This window comes from Hemicordylus capensis, chromosome 16 (assembly GCF_027244095.1).
Source record: "Hemicordylus capensis ecotype Gifberg chromosome 16, rHemCap1.1.pri, whole genome shotgun sequence".
In the NCBI taxonomy this organism is placed as follows: domain Eukaryota; kingdom Metazoa; phylum Chordata; class Lepidosauria; order Squamata; family Cordylidae; genus Hemicordylus; species Hemicordylus capensis.
This window is the reverse complement of record NC_069672.1, coordinates 12,890,596-12,905,083: the sequence shown is the minus strand read 5'-3', so window position 1 is coordinate 12,905,083 and position 14,488 is coordinate 12,890,596. Positions and strand designations below refer to the sequence as shown.

The 14,488-nt window shown below is 50.5% G+C and overlaps 1 protein-coding gene across 1 annotated transcript in view; it reads right to left on the bottom strand.

Annotated features, from left to right (window-relative positions):
* Positions 1 to 4,679: 4,679 nt before the first annotated feature.
* PERM1 (PPARGC1 and ESRR induced regulator, muscle 1) overlaps positions 4,680 to 14,488 on the bottom strand; it is a 72,391-nt gene continuing 62,582 nt past the window's right edge. Inside the window, exons 6-8 of the mRNA XM_053280818.1 lie at positions 12,460 to 14,416; positions 9,176 to 9,289; positions 4,680 to 5,849 (exon numbers count right to left, since the gene is read on the bottom strand). Coding sequence (XP_053136793.1) covers positions 5,767 to 5,849; positions 9,176 to 9,289; positions 12,460 to 14,416 — 2,154 coding nt within the window. The 3' untranslated portion in view covers positions 4,680 to 5,766. The remainder of the gene's footprint in view (positions 5,850 to 9,175; positions 9,290 to 12,459; positions 14,417 to 14,488) is intronic.

The following is a 14,488-nucleotide window of genomic DNA, read 5'->3' as shown; positions in this document are numbered from 1 at the left end:
ATACTTGTTGCAGGGGAAGATGTCGCAACTGTTCCTTTGCTTGGCTTCTCGCGTGGTCTGCGTGCCTTTTCCCAACAAGCAGAAAGCCTTAGATCTCCCCTAGATCTTCCTGCTGCTGCTGCTGCTGTTGAGTCCAGACCTGGCATGAATCCAGAAGGGGCTCTCTCTGGATATCTTCTTTGTACAAGAGAGGCAGTTTCTGTGCTAGATGGTACCCGTTTCTGTCTCATCACGTGCAAACCCTTATCTTGAAGCAAACTTTCTAAGGCGCATATCAAAGGATGGGATTAGAGGCAGGCTGAGATGTTCAGTTTGTTTTCTCAGCCAGTTTTCCACTCAAGGATCTCGCCTGCTGCCTCTTGACTGAATGGCCAGTTTCGGGGAAGAGAGGATGGGGGCAAGAGTCAACTCTGGTGGAGAGGCGTAGCTAGGAGAGAAGGGGCCGTGTCCGTCCCTCTCCCTGGAGGACCCTCGAAGTGAGAGACAGAATGAATAAAATAGGAAGGGGTGGAGCTGGGGGGTCCCTGGGTTCTTTGAACCCATCCGCACAATTATAGCGGCACCCCTGAATGGCTGCTTTAAGATACTGGCTTAGAAGGTAAGAAGAGGCTGCGGGATCAGACCAGAGCTCCATCAAGTGGGGATGATGGAGAAATAGCTCAGTGATAGAGCATCTGCTTTGCATGCAGAAGGTCCCTGGTCCACTCCCTGGCAGCATCTCCAGGTAGGGCTGGGAAAGACTCCTGCCTGAAACCTTGAAGAACTACTGCCAGTCAGAGTAGACAATACTGCGCTAGATGGGACAAGGGTCTGACTCAACAGAAAAGCAGCTTTCATATACAGGGGAAGTCTGTAGCTCTGCGGTAGAGCATCTGCTTTGCACGCAGAAGGTCCCAGGTTCAGTCTGGGGCGGCATCTCTTGGTAGGGCTAGGAGAGACTCCTGCCTGAGACCTTGGAGAGCTGCTGCCAGTCCGTGTAGGCAATACTGAGCTGGATGGACCCCAAGGGTCTGACTTGGTACCAGGCAGCTTCCTAGGTCCCTGTGCGTGTGCATCCCATTTCCCAGAGTGGCCAGATACATGCCCTTTGGGGAGGCCCGGAAGCCAAACACATATCCCTCTCCCATTGCCACTTACCAACACCTGGTAGCAGCCACCTAATGGTGCAGCTGGAAATCTTGACTAGAAAGCCAGAAGTTGTCAGTTCGAAACCCCGCTGGTCTGTTTCCCAGACTATGGGAAATACCTCTATCGGGCTGCAGCGGTGTAGGAAGATGCTGAAAGGCATCATCTCACACTGAGCGGGAGGAGGCAATGGTCAACCCCTCCTGTATTCTACCAAAGACAACCACAGGGCTCTGTGGGCGCCAAGAATAGACACCGACTCAATGGCACGCTTTAACAACTTGTATGTTAGATCAGTGTTTATTCCTCATTCTTTGTGCTATGTAAATTGTTTTGGTAACTTTCTTTTTGTTGAAATGGGGTGTATAAATATTGATAATAACAGCGCTGTTGTTAACGGCTGACAACTGACAAGATTACTAGGAACACAGAAAACTGCCGCATGCCGAGTCAGCCCCTGGGTCCATTTGGTTCAGTATGGCCTGCACGGACCGGCAGTGGCTCTCCAAGGTTTCAGGCAGCTGACTTTCCCAAACTTCTCTGCCTGGATATGCTGCCGGTGACTGAACTGGAGAGGCCGCTGCCAGTCTGTGTAGACAATACTGAGCTAGATGGACCGATGGTCTGACTCAGTATATGGCAGCTTCCTATGACCTACTAGTGCATGCTAAGCAGATGCCCCAGCCCCATACGTGGGTCTCCCTCCCTTCCAGGCGCTGAGCACACCAAGACGGGCCTGGCTTCAGCAAGGTGGCTGTATCGTGTGGCCCCAGAGAGCTCATGCTCTGAGCTATCCGCAGAGCCTCGTTGCAGGGCGAGGTGTGGATTTAGCCTGCAGACACCTGCCCGAGGCTTGCGGTACGTGACCCACATTAATTCCAGCCTCTGACATCCCAAAGCCACAGGCAGGAAGGATTCTGGCTGCCCGCGCTTGGCGTTATGTTTCAGGGGCACTTTGGGGAGAAGCTGGCACCGACGGCGACGGACCGAAACCTGGAGACAATGGTGACAGAGAGAGGAGCACCTGTCTGACTTTTTCAGTGGCTTGGCAGGAAACCCGCCATCCGATGCTGGGCAGGGTGCATGCTGGGGAAAGAGAGAGGCCGACTCGGTGCCCCTGTCGTCGCCGCCTCTAAATGCCAGCCCGTTTCACTTGCCTTGGCAGGCTTCTTGCAAAGTAAAGGGGGGGCCGCAAGGTCACTGCTGGTGTTGCCCGGGAAAGTCCTCTTGCCAGTGGTTACAGATTCAAAAGCACAGCTTAGCAGGGAAGCTCCATCAGGTGGCAGGAAGTTTTTCACACCCGGCTTTTAGCTTGCATCTCCTCCGGAATGGAGGGGGTGCATTCACGTATCGGCCAGATTTACCCCCGAAGTCCCTGCGAGCTCAGAGCTCTTCGCACACAATTTGGGGTTTTTGTTAATTGGGCAGCAGCGATATAGGGAGATGCTGAAAGGCATCATCTCGTACTGTGTGGGAGGAGGCAATGTGGTTTCCTTGGTAGAATACAGGAGGGGTTGACCATTGCCATCTCCCACGCAGTATGAGATGATGCTGTTCAGCACCTTCCTAGATCGCTGCTGCCTGATAGAGGAGTTTCCCATATTCTGGGAAACATACCCGTGGGGATTCAAACCCACAGCTTCCTGCTCTCTAGGCAGGTTGCTTCCCTGCTGTGCCATTAGATGGCAAGCATCATAATATAACCTGATTTATATCCAGGGTAAAAAAAAAAAAATTCCACTATTTGTGTTGGGTTTTTTGGACGGCTTCAAGTTCGAATTCACAGTAAAGCCTCCCCATAAACTTGTGGTAAAACCTGCTGTGCATGGAAGTCCCTGGGGATGTTTAGCCCAGAGAGGAGGAGACTAAAGGGAGAGATGAGAGAGATGAGAGATGAGAGCAGTCTTCAAATCTCTGAAGGGCTGTGTGTAGGAGGAGGAGCGGGCTTGTTCTCTGTGGCCCCTGAGGGGAGGACTATGATTAATGCATTGAAATTAAGACGCAGATTGAGGCTAGTCTTGAGGTGGAATTTCCTGACTCCATGAGCTGGTTGGTGGAACAGCCTGCCTCATGCATGGCTGGAGGTTTTCGAGGCAACCTGTCAGGGATGCTGCAGCTGTTGTCTGCACTGAGGGATGGACGAGGGGACCTTCAAGCTCCCTTCCGACTCTGAAATTCTAGGAAGTCCCCATTTTGAACCTCACCTCTGCCACAAACTCACTAGGCGGCCTCAGGCAAACCGCTGTCTCTCAGCCGCAAGAGGAGGCTGATGAGCCCATAATGCACAGGAATGCTCAAGCGCTATACAAATGCTCAAGCGCTATAAAGGTAAAGTGTGCCGTCGAATCAGTGTAGACTTGTGGAGCCCACAGAGCCCTGTGGTTGTCTTTGGTAGAATACAGGAGGGGTTGACCATTGCCTCCTCCCACAAGTATGAGATGATGCCTTTCAGCATCTTCATATATACAAATTTATAACTTGTTATAATTTCAATAGGGACAGGCACCAGAGTTGCTGGCCCTCAATCAGGACAGTTGGAGGGTATGTCCTCCCTCTGGGAGGTCATTCTTTTCTCCTGGAAACCTCGAGTAGGAAGTTAAGGCCCTGAAACTCTGGATCAAGTACCGAGAGCTGGCTGGCAACTCGGAAAGGTCAGGATAAGAAGCAAATGCTGCGTGGGAATGTTTCCAGACAAACCCAGTTTAGTGGCTTCCCACTGGAACTCTGCTACTCCCAGAAGACCAGCAGAAACCTCTGGCTTCTTATCTCCCATTGCTGGCTGCAGTTTCTAATCTTTGTTCCCCGTCTCTCCTGAGCCCATCTGGATTGGGCGATGGTTAGTTGCTGCCTCATCTCTAATAAATCAATATTTCACCCACCTCGGCGTCGAGAACAAAACAGCGATCACGCAAGCCGAAGACGGAGTGGATAAGATCTCCAGGAACGCCTCTCTCATTTTCTCCTCCCCATGTGAAGGGTTAGATTCAAGACCTTTCTTTCCCCCAGGGGGCCTGCTTGCAAAGAGAAACTGAAGCTGTGCCAAGCGTTGGGAGAACCCTTGTTTTGATTTCTGGTAGAGGAAATATGGCCTGCTTTTAAATTAGGGCAAGGCTCCCGTGTGCTCATCAGCGGCATGGCCAGCCAGAGGAGATTCAGAAGGTCAAGCTTGCTTCCAACATGTGGGGGCAGGGAGAGGGAGCGCTTTGCTTCGGTTCCTCTTGGAGTGATCTCGTTAATGGGTGTGAATTAATTAGGAATTTATAGGATGCTAAAAGGCAGCTGCATTCAGACGCTTTGTCACGCACCAAGCCGGTTCAGAAGAGACTTGCCTCCCCTCCTCATCCATTGCCTGAAATGTTGGGGAGCCCCTGCCAGTCAGGGTAGACAGTATTGAGCCATATGGATTGGTGGCCTGACTCAGTATACGGCAGCTCCCTCCGTTCCTAAGCATGCATTGTGAGGTGAAGGGATCAGGGGCAGAATTCCAAAGGCAATTCGAGCGGAGTAAATCTTTCCTCCAAGCAAAAGCCTAGGACTGACCAGCGCAGAACCAGTGATGTGGTATCCTTTATTAGCTCAACTTCCATCGATACAGGAATTTGCAAACCTTAGGGTTATGCAGAACTCTTCTTCGTCAGGTAGCTGCATTACAGTAGCGGCTTCTTGCCGACACAGCAAGCAAGGTCGTTTATTAACACAAATGCTCTTAGTAACTCCAGTTAGAGAAGTTAGCTCTTCAACAAAATACATGTAAGAGAGAACCACACACTGCTGTCATGTTCCTAAGGAACCCACAGAACTGTTCAATCCTATTTTCCTTTGTGGCAAAACAAGGCTATGCGTCCTGATACTCAGCCCAAACGTCTCTGCCTACACTGCTGTTAAAAAGACACACATCCCCATGTTGAAGTTATTTATTTATCAAATTCAAATGTTGGCAGCTGCTTCTCTAGAGGAGCAATAAATCTGTCTTGTGTGGGGAATTGCTAAATGCTTCCTAGGTCCTGCAGGCCTTTAATATTATATTCTTCCTATGACATTTCCTTTCTTGCTGAGTAAAAGTGTGCTTTCCTTTCTTTTAAAAGCCGTTGCGTCTGTCCTCAGCAGAAACAGTGGCCCACCTTCCCTTCAGACATCATCTTAAACATCCACCTAAATATTTAGAAACGGTCGGTATATGCATACATCTCCCCTCTGAATTGTCTCTTCCCTCCATGAAATCCACCCCAGTACAGTCAGAATGTCCTCCTAATGATTTGCTTTCTAGAGTTTGGGGTGGTGGTTCTTGGTTTTTGTTTCTGTTTTTAAACTGTCCCTACAGCTCACCACCGGAATCTTTTCTACTTCATACTTCATACGGACTTCCAGAGTGACCTGTTGGCTGTTGCATCTATAGGTCACAGCCTAGCTAGTTACACATTCAAAAATGCTACCCTGGTTGAGTAGCACCCACCACACTTGTTTCCGGAGAAGTCTTCTTTCTGGCGGATCTGCCTCCTTTCACAGCAGGGGGACCCCAGTAAGTCCTGGAATCTGGGGGTGCCCACAAGTTGGTTCCCTGCCTCCGAGGAAAGCGTGGCGTGCTTTCCAAACCGTCCTGCATGGCCCACCAGAAACCGGGTGGGGTTCCCTCATTCTGCCTTAGGTTCCCTGTTTTCTGTCTTCAACGGCCTGTCTTCGGGAATAGCGGATGGCGGAGAGGGTGCCAACGTTTGCCAGGAGCACTGAGGAAAGAGACGCAACCCACAGCACAGGCAGAGATTAGACAGGCGCACGGTTATGTCATCCACAAGAAGTGAGGCCGTCCCCACCAGGGGTGTAGTGGAGTGTGGGGGGGGATGTGCAGGGGCTTCTCAGCTTCTCTGGCTGTGGGGGTGGGCATATCCATGGGGGCTGTCATGGATTGCACCTGCATTTGCAGCCACATCACTGGTCCCCACTAGTGAAAGTGCTGGGCCGTGGCTGTGACTCTGTGTTTTTCCTCTCCAAAAATCCTGTGCCCTGCACACATTATGTAACTTTGCATGAGTTCTCGGTTTGCACAACTTGATCCCTATTAACTGGGCCAAGAGGCACCTTTATAAATGATAAAGCTGTGTCGTGTTTGGCAGGAAGGAAACAGCTGTCCCTGTCCATCTCATGCCGTCCCTCCCTACTGGCTATTCCTGCTGTATCCTTTGTGTTTCTTTTCAGATTCTCAGCCTCTATGGGGCAGGAAACCACCTTCTCATTCCTTTTGAAAACTGTTGTTTGTTTGTTGAAAAGTGGTGTATAAATGTTTCTAGCAATAAGAACCATTCATGGTGTATTATTTTGCATTCAGCAACAGTTCTGGCACCTGGGATTTGCCCACGTGTCACTCCCCCCGCCCCAAGCATTTCTTTCCATCCATCAGGGCTAGAAACTTGTTTTAAAACAACACACCAAAGTGGAAGTTCTCTGGAAGACGAATTCTGCACACAGCAGCCCTACATCAGGTTCTTGCAAGGAGAAGCTCTGCTTCAGCTTTTGGGAAGCTCAGGTATTGCAAAGCTTATTTTGAACTCTTTTGCAGAGGAGCTGAGGTCTTGCAAAAACACCAGAAAGTATTGAGTTTAGCCCCAGACAGAGGGAACCTGTTTAGTGGTAGAGCATCTGCTCTGCTGAGAAAGCCTCCTGTGCCAAAACCATGGAGAGCTTCTGCCAGTCAGTGTAGATAACAATGAGCTAGACGGACCAATGGTCCGTATAAGGCAGTTTCCTATGGACTCAGCGTCTAAAGGCACCGGGCCATAGTTTGGATCTCGAGCATCTGCTTTGCCTGCAGAAGGTCCCAGGTTCAATCCCTGGCAGCATCTCCAGGAAGGCCTGGGAGAGACTCCTGCTTGGAACCTTGGAGAAGCTGCTGCCAGTCAGTATAGACAATCCTGAGCTAGATGGACCAGTGGCCTGGTTCTGTATAAGGCAGCTTCCTATGCAAGTTAATTTTTAGAAGCTGGAACAGCCTGAAGATTGGTCTCCCCCATGGAACTACTACTAGCAATAAATTCAGGACACAGGCAAAAGGAAGCGCTTCATAATGAACTACCACTTGTCACGGATTTGCAGCCAAAAGACGTGGCAATGTCCACTAGCTTGGATGGTTGGAGAAGGGGGTTAGGCAGATCCATGGAAGGCTGGACCTATCAGTCGTTGTGAAGCGTGAGGGCTCAATGAAGCCTCCATGGAGAGAGGCAGTCTACCTCTGGCTACTAGCCTGTACAACAAAGCAGAGGGGACGGCACCCCCGTCAGGCCCTGCTTGTGGCATCTTCCCAGAGGAAACAGGATCCTCCTCGGCAGGATGGACTTTGGGTCTGACCCAGCAGGGGCGGGTTTTCATGGTGTTTCCTTTTCGTTTAGGCTCCCTCTGTTGCAGCCCTGGCGGGCCAAGAACAGGGCTGGCCGCCCGTGGGCCTGGACTACCTTTATTAGCAGGCCGGCAGGGCGATCCCAGTGCGCGCCAAGCTGGCTCGAGGAGGATTTGACAGCGTGTCAATTAAAGCTCCTGTCAGTGGGTGTTAAGAAATATATGGGAGGAAAAGGTGTGGTGAGAATGAGACTGACCTCGCCTCGCAGAGGGCGTGCAGAGCTGGGGCAGATGGGGCGATAAGAGGCTCCCCTGCCTCCGGCTGACTGAAGGGGCACCCTCTGAGCGTTCAGGTCGGCAGAAAAAGGGACGGAAGCGGGAAGCGTATGCCTTTCAGCTGCACTCCTGAATGAACACCGGTTGCTCCTCTGCCTGTGGTTTCTCGGCTGGCCGTTGTTCCTTGTTTTATAATGATATGGTTTTATTTCTGGAGTTGTTAGCCACCAGGTCTCCTGAGAAAGGTGGGATAGAGGGGTGTGTTTGTGTGTGTGTGTGTGTACTATGATGAATAAATGATAATATTAAACCATTGGCGTTAGGTGGAAAGGCTCAGCAAGCTGTAATGAAGTAGTAGGTAGGCAGACAGATAGATGAGTCATTCCCGACTGGTGGGCCCTGAAAGAACTGCTCGTGGGCTGTGGAGCAGACACTCCTAATTTAAAGTCCCCTGTGTGTTGCAAGTACCCACCTCCAGAAGAGCCTGCCTGCTGTGTCCCAGCGTGCTCATTGTTGTGGCGGGTCCAGCTTCCAATCTGCCTGCCTCTGCTGAGGGGCAGACTGCTTTGTCCTTTCTCTGCGTCAGGTGAAAATGGTCCTTTTGGACCCTCCCAAGGCAGAGAAGCAACTGACCTCAGGGGAGTTTCACTGTTCTGCCTCTGTAGGAGTTGCTTCTCTGAAGGTTTACTCCCTTTTTAGTCCTAATCAGTGACTCGGCAGATCAGAGACTTGCACAGCAATGCAAGGTGTCCAAGAGCGGGTGATTTTTTTACTCTTACAAACTGTAAACTTTCACGGAGGGACCCTAGCCCAGTGGAACAGAACATGCTTTGCACAGAGATGGCCTCGGGTTCCAAGCCTTGGTAGCATCTCCAGTTGGGAAAGACCTCTTCCTGAAACCCGGGAAAGCTGCTGCCAGTCAGAACAGACAATACTGAATTAGAGGGGCCAATGCTCAGACTCAGTTTGGCAGCTTTGTATGTTCATCAGGGGACCCACAGCTCACTGGTAGAGCATCTGCTTTGCACGCATAAGATCTCAGGTTCAATTCCGGGCGGGCAGCATCTCTAGCTAAGGCTGATAAAGGCCCCTGCCTGAAAGCCTGGAGAGCTACTGCCTCCAGTCAGAGCAGACAATACTGAGCTAGAGGGACCCAGAGTTTGACTCAGTAGAAGGCAGCTTTCTGTGATCCGTGTTTTTCAGGAGTAAGAGTAAAGTACAGCTCATTTTGATTCAAGGAACCCTTGGTTTAGAAGAACATTTAAACAGGCAGTTTTAAAAGAGTAAAAAGCAAGAGAGAGAAACAATTCCCAGCACTGGTTCCTCCGCGACCCAGGACACAACCAGTATGTTAACATTCCTTCCCTATCACCCAGGCTTAAATCTGCCCCCTCTCCAAATCCGCCCAGAGCTTTCTGCCTCCCACGCAGCCCTGGCCAGGTCTTACCGATCTTCCAAGCATCCGGAGCCTGCAGATCGGAGGTCTTGACAGCCCATGAAGCCAACGCCACGAACCCCAGGCACATGTCCCTGTGTGTGAGAACCAGCTGGAGGGGCCTCTCTGGGGAGGGAGAAGAAAAAGAACCAAGGTGTGTGTCTCTCTTGAAAAGCAATGAGGCTGCATCTGCTCATCCCAAATCAAGATCTCTCTCTCTCTCATTTGTAAAGGTAAAGTGTGCCATCAAGTCAATTTCAACTCCTGGTGCCCACAGAACCCTGTGGTTTTCTTTTGGTAGAATACAAGATGGTTTTACCATTGCCTCTTCCCGCACAGTGTGAGATGATGCCTTTCAGCATCTTCCTAGATTGCTGCTGCCCAATATAGTAGCAGTGGGGATTTGAACCGGCAACCTTCTGCTTGTTAGTCAAGCATTTCCCCGCTGCGCCATTTGTACACGGTCCCAAACTCACTTCTCTGAGCAGTTTACAACAAACACAAAACAAATCAAAACATTAATATAGTTTACAACCGCAACTCTAGTTAAAAAGCTTGGGTGAATAAATATGTCTTTGCAGGGGTGGGCAAAACTGGCCCTGTAGATGTTATTGGACTACAATTCCCATCATCTCTAGCCACAAAACAGATTTCAGTGATGTCTAAAACACTGTCAAGCAGCTCTTTTTCCAAACGTCTAGCCTAGATCTGCTGCTTCCTTGCCATTCCACTGGTTCTAGTCTTCAGGGGGAAGAAGCTCCAGCAAACGAAAGCCCACTGCTGCAAGAGGCAGACTGTTCCACTGTCCTTGCATTCAGGAGAGTCATCCTAATGTCCCAGCCTAAATCTGCTTCTTTGTTTCAAAATTTCAAAAGTTTTACAACGAATTCCATGAGTTGTTGGCAACAGAGAAGCAATCCGCTTGCTCCTCCTACATGACTGGGTATCTGAAGATGGAAACTGTGTCTCCCATTAGTCTAAACCTCCCCAGCTCCTTCTGTTCAACCATTCCTCATAGTCAGGGCTGCAGAAATCCACTAGTCTTACTAGTCAGCGATATAGGAAGATGCCGAAAGGCCTCATCTCATACTGTGAGGGAGATGGCAATGGTCAACCCCTCCTGTATTCTACCAAAGATAACCACAGGGCACCGACACCGACTCGAGGGCACAACTTTACTTTACCTTTACTAGTCTGTGATGGGCGAAAAATGATGCCTGATGAGTGCAAAAAGTCCTGGGCGCTTTCCACATTAAACGCTACAACAAGGGTAAAATGTTTTGGCTTGGCAGGAGCATCTTGAAAACGACCCCCAGAATCTCAAACTCTGACAACGGGGAAATACAGCGGCTTTTTTGCAATGCACATGCCGGGTTGTAGCACTGGAACGGAAAGATAAAATCCAAAAGGCGGCTTCGGAAATGTGAACGGCACCTTGCTGTCAGCGCAGGGACTTGTGGTGTCACAACATGGGATGTATGGAAGCATACTCAGCAGATCCGTAGTGACACTGGGGTAGTGTTTAATCTGGAAAGTGCCCTGATGAACAAATGCACCAACACAGTTTGACGAATAAAATATTTTGTCTGGCTGATAAACTGAGCCAACGTTTCTTCATTCCTGATCATAGGACTTGGTTTCCAGACCCCTTCCCCATCTTGGCTGCCCACCGTTGAACCTGTATTTAAACAAATGCTGTGTCTTAGCGGTGTGATTGCAACGCTCTCCTATGGATTATGAGTTCCAATTCTACGTCTGTTGTTTTGTGTGCCCTCTTTGCACCGTCCTCCTACAGAACAGCAAAAGGCTCACTTGGTCGTGAGGTTCAGAGCTGGCAACAGCTTCTGAATAGTTGTGGTGTATTGTTTTGATTCCACAAGGAGCAACACTGAACCATTGCTTATGTGTCTTTATGTCTCCAAAGTATGTGCAGGACACAATTTCCCTTTGGGGTCACTAGAGCTCTCTCCAAATAGGTTACTAGCCCTCTGGGAATGCCCTGAAGCCTCCAGGAATTGGTCTCTCTCTCCCAGGGTGTTTTTCACACAGCAGGCTTTACTGCGAGGCTTTACTGTGAGTTCAAAGTTGCCCAAAAAAAACAATGCAAAAAGTGGATTTTTGTTTTTTAACCCTGGATATAAATCAGGCTACACTCTAAAGTGAAATGAAAAACCCAAATTACGAGTGACGTGCTCCCGGATAGCTTGCAGGGATTTCGGGGTAAATTTGGCTGATATGTGAATGCACCCTCTCCATTCCGGAGGGGATGCGAACTAAAATCTTTGTGTGAAAAATGCCCAGGTGACCCTTCAAAGCAAGTCTGGAGATTTTAAGGCCTTGATATCATACCAAACACTGGTGGTGGGGGGGACCTTCCAGGAATAGCGTCATTCTGAGTTGGTAGCCCTAAACTCAAGGTCGCAAGTCTAATTTTGTGCCACCTACTTTACCAGTAAATCCCACTAAATGCAGTGGGGCTTACTTCTGAGTGAACAAGCATAGAGGCCGGCTACAAGGGTTTTAACCACTGCGGTGTGTTGTAAGACTTAAGGCTGTGGATGGTTTCTTCGTTGATCTAGGGCTGGGCAATCAACTAAGGCGGATGTAATTAGCCACTTCTTGCCAAGGCAAGAAGGCCTAGTTATGCAAATAATGCGTAGTGGAGAAACACCGAGGAAGGCAGACCTGGCTTCTTGCTTAGATTCCCTTCTCTGTAATCTTCTCTCTCTTTGCCAGTCTTAATGCCTGGCATTTGAGGGGAATTTTCTCTTTGTCAGGAACATATGGCTCCTTCCACAACCCAACCCAACCCCACCCACCCACCAACCAATTGATGTCTCCCCTTAGTCTATGAGCCAGGCCCACAAATTTTGACCATTGGTACCATCTCAGAGTAGGGATGTGCATGGAACCAGCAGGGGCCGGTTTGATAGGGGTGGGATAACTTTAAGGGCAGGGGAGGATGCACACACACACACACACCGTGTTTCCCCTGCTGGCGCTCTACTTCCTAAAAGTCCGTTGGGCCAGCAGCATACTTCCCCCACGTTTAAAGGCAGACCCCCCGCCGCCATCGAACCTTCACGCCGGCCAATGTTCGAACCTGTTCGAACCATAAAAGGGCCTCCAAAGAGGTTCATGCACATCCCTACTGAAGGCCTTGCGATGCTATCACTTCTTTCCCCTTCCTAGGGGTGTGGATGACTGGCATGTTTAATTGTGAAATTGTTTTAAATGATCAGAGTAGCAAGCAGTAAGAACCCCAAAGCAATCTATGTAATGGGGGGAAATGGTACCTGGTGGTACCATCACAGCTATTCCTGGGTCTCCCGGTCTTGGTTGGCTTTCTCTCAACAGTACTGGAGACAGGCTCACTAGCCTCCCTTGGGATCCCCTCCGAAGCAGAGCCCCCTGGCTCGTTGGACGCGACTGGAGGAGGCGTGCTGGTTTGCAGACCAGGGATTTTAAAGCTCTCGCAACCTTCCTCGCCTCGGAGGCTGGCACGCTCAGCAAAATCCGCCTCCAGTTCCTCTTGCCCTTGACTCCGTTGGTGAAAAAGTGTTCGTACACCTCCGGGACAGAGATGGCCATTGCACTGTCTACCGTGTCGGAATCGGGGTGTTCCGAGCCACCAGGTGGAATCGATCGCTGTTCAGCAGTGCTGACCACCTCCAGCTCTATGCCTTTATCCATGCTGTCCTTTCTCGCCCAGTCCTCACCCATTTCATTAAAGAAATATTCATACATTTCTGGCCCATACATTTCAGGAACTCCGGGGTCAGTGTTTGGACCTTGCCTTTCCTCCACCATCCCTTCCCTCATCTTTCCTCCCTGCTGCTGGGTGTCACCATAGGAAAAATAGTCATACATCTCTGGCGAGGTCAGGGCGGTTAAGTTGCTTTCTGGGGAGTCCTCCTGTGCCAGACAACAAGGAACAGACTCTGCTAAGAAGTCCGGTCCCTGGTTTCCAGGAGGCGGGCCGTGAGATTCCTCTTCTGATGGTGCTGCAGCCATTCCAAGATGGTGGCAAGGTTCTCCAACATCACCCTTCTCCGCTCCTCCCAGAAATGGAGCAGTTCCTCTGTGTTTATCCAGCACCCTGTCACATCTGGAATCAACGGCTAATGTTGGGCGTGGACATTTCTCCAGTCCTCCTGGGAACTGTTGCAAATTTACTCCACCGCCGATGGCAGAACTCATTACTTGGGCACGTTGACCCTCGGCTTTCAGGATGTCATGGCTTAAGTCTTCATTAGGGTCTGCCCTCCCCTCTTCTTCGAGATGTGCAACATCATGTTCCCCATGGCTCTCTTTTTCCAAGGTGCCTTCCCCATAACTCCCTGACAGTGGGACAACTGGAGTCAAGACTCTCACAACCGGAACTGGATGCCCTTGAAATATAGAAGGCTGTTCCTGGAATGGCGTCACCCGTGCCATCACATTGACCTGAAGGGGCCTGGTGCTCTTCTTTGGGTGCTCAGCTCCTTCAGGCTCTGGAGATGGAAAACATGCAGCTAGATCTTCAGACTCCAGGGCTTCTGGATTCTCATGAGCTGCAAGGCAATCCACGGATGTTGGAAACTGGAAGTCGACAGAGGTTGCCCGGGAGACGACTTTATCTTGAGGCTGCTGTAGCTCCAAGCAGAGGGGGCCACTTCTGTTTTCTTCTGCTGGACTCTCCATCCCCTCTGAAGTATCCACGTTCGTCTGCCCAGCACAAGTAAGTTTTTCTGATATCTCCTGCCCTGGGACGTTGTCCTCCTGGACAGCAGTGGAGACCACGGATGTGGAACTGTCAGGATTCATGCGACGACCTCCAATCTCCGATTCTTTCTCCTTCCCAGCAAAGAGAGCTTCATGTCCTCTGGCAGATCTTGACTGGCTTCCAGGTGGCTTTAAAGCAACATGAGACATCTGACCTTCCTGGGTCCCAGAAGACGGCGGAAAAGCCGTGCCCAGTTGGCTGTGGCTGCAGAGGAACCTGCTGACAGAGCCCATCTCCGTTTCGTCCTCGCTGCCGGACAAAACCTCTCCTGCAACCAGGTGTCTGCCAGGGGCTCTGTGGGCTAAAGCGGGGCCCACCCTCACTCGGACCGACTTTCTGTCTTCAGCCTCCCCTTCCTCAAGGTTGCTGAGGAGCTGTTCGTCAGCTGTGGCCAAGATGGGCTGGATCAGGCTGCATTCTTCAGAGGCCAAGCAGAATTCGGCCCAGTCCCGGTCGTTCAGCTGGATGCTGTACTCAAAATTCTCCATCTGGGAAGGTCCAAAGGGGTGGAATGGTGGGGCAAGTGGGGAGGGGGACGGGGGGGAGAGTTATGTTTTAGC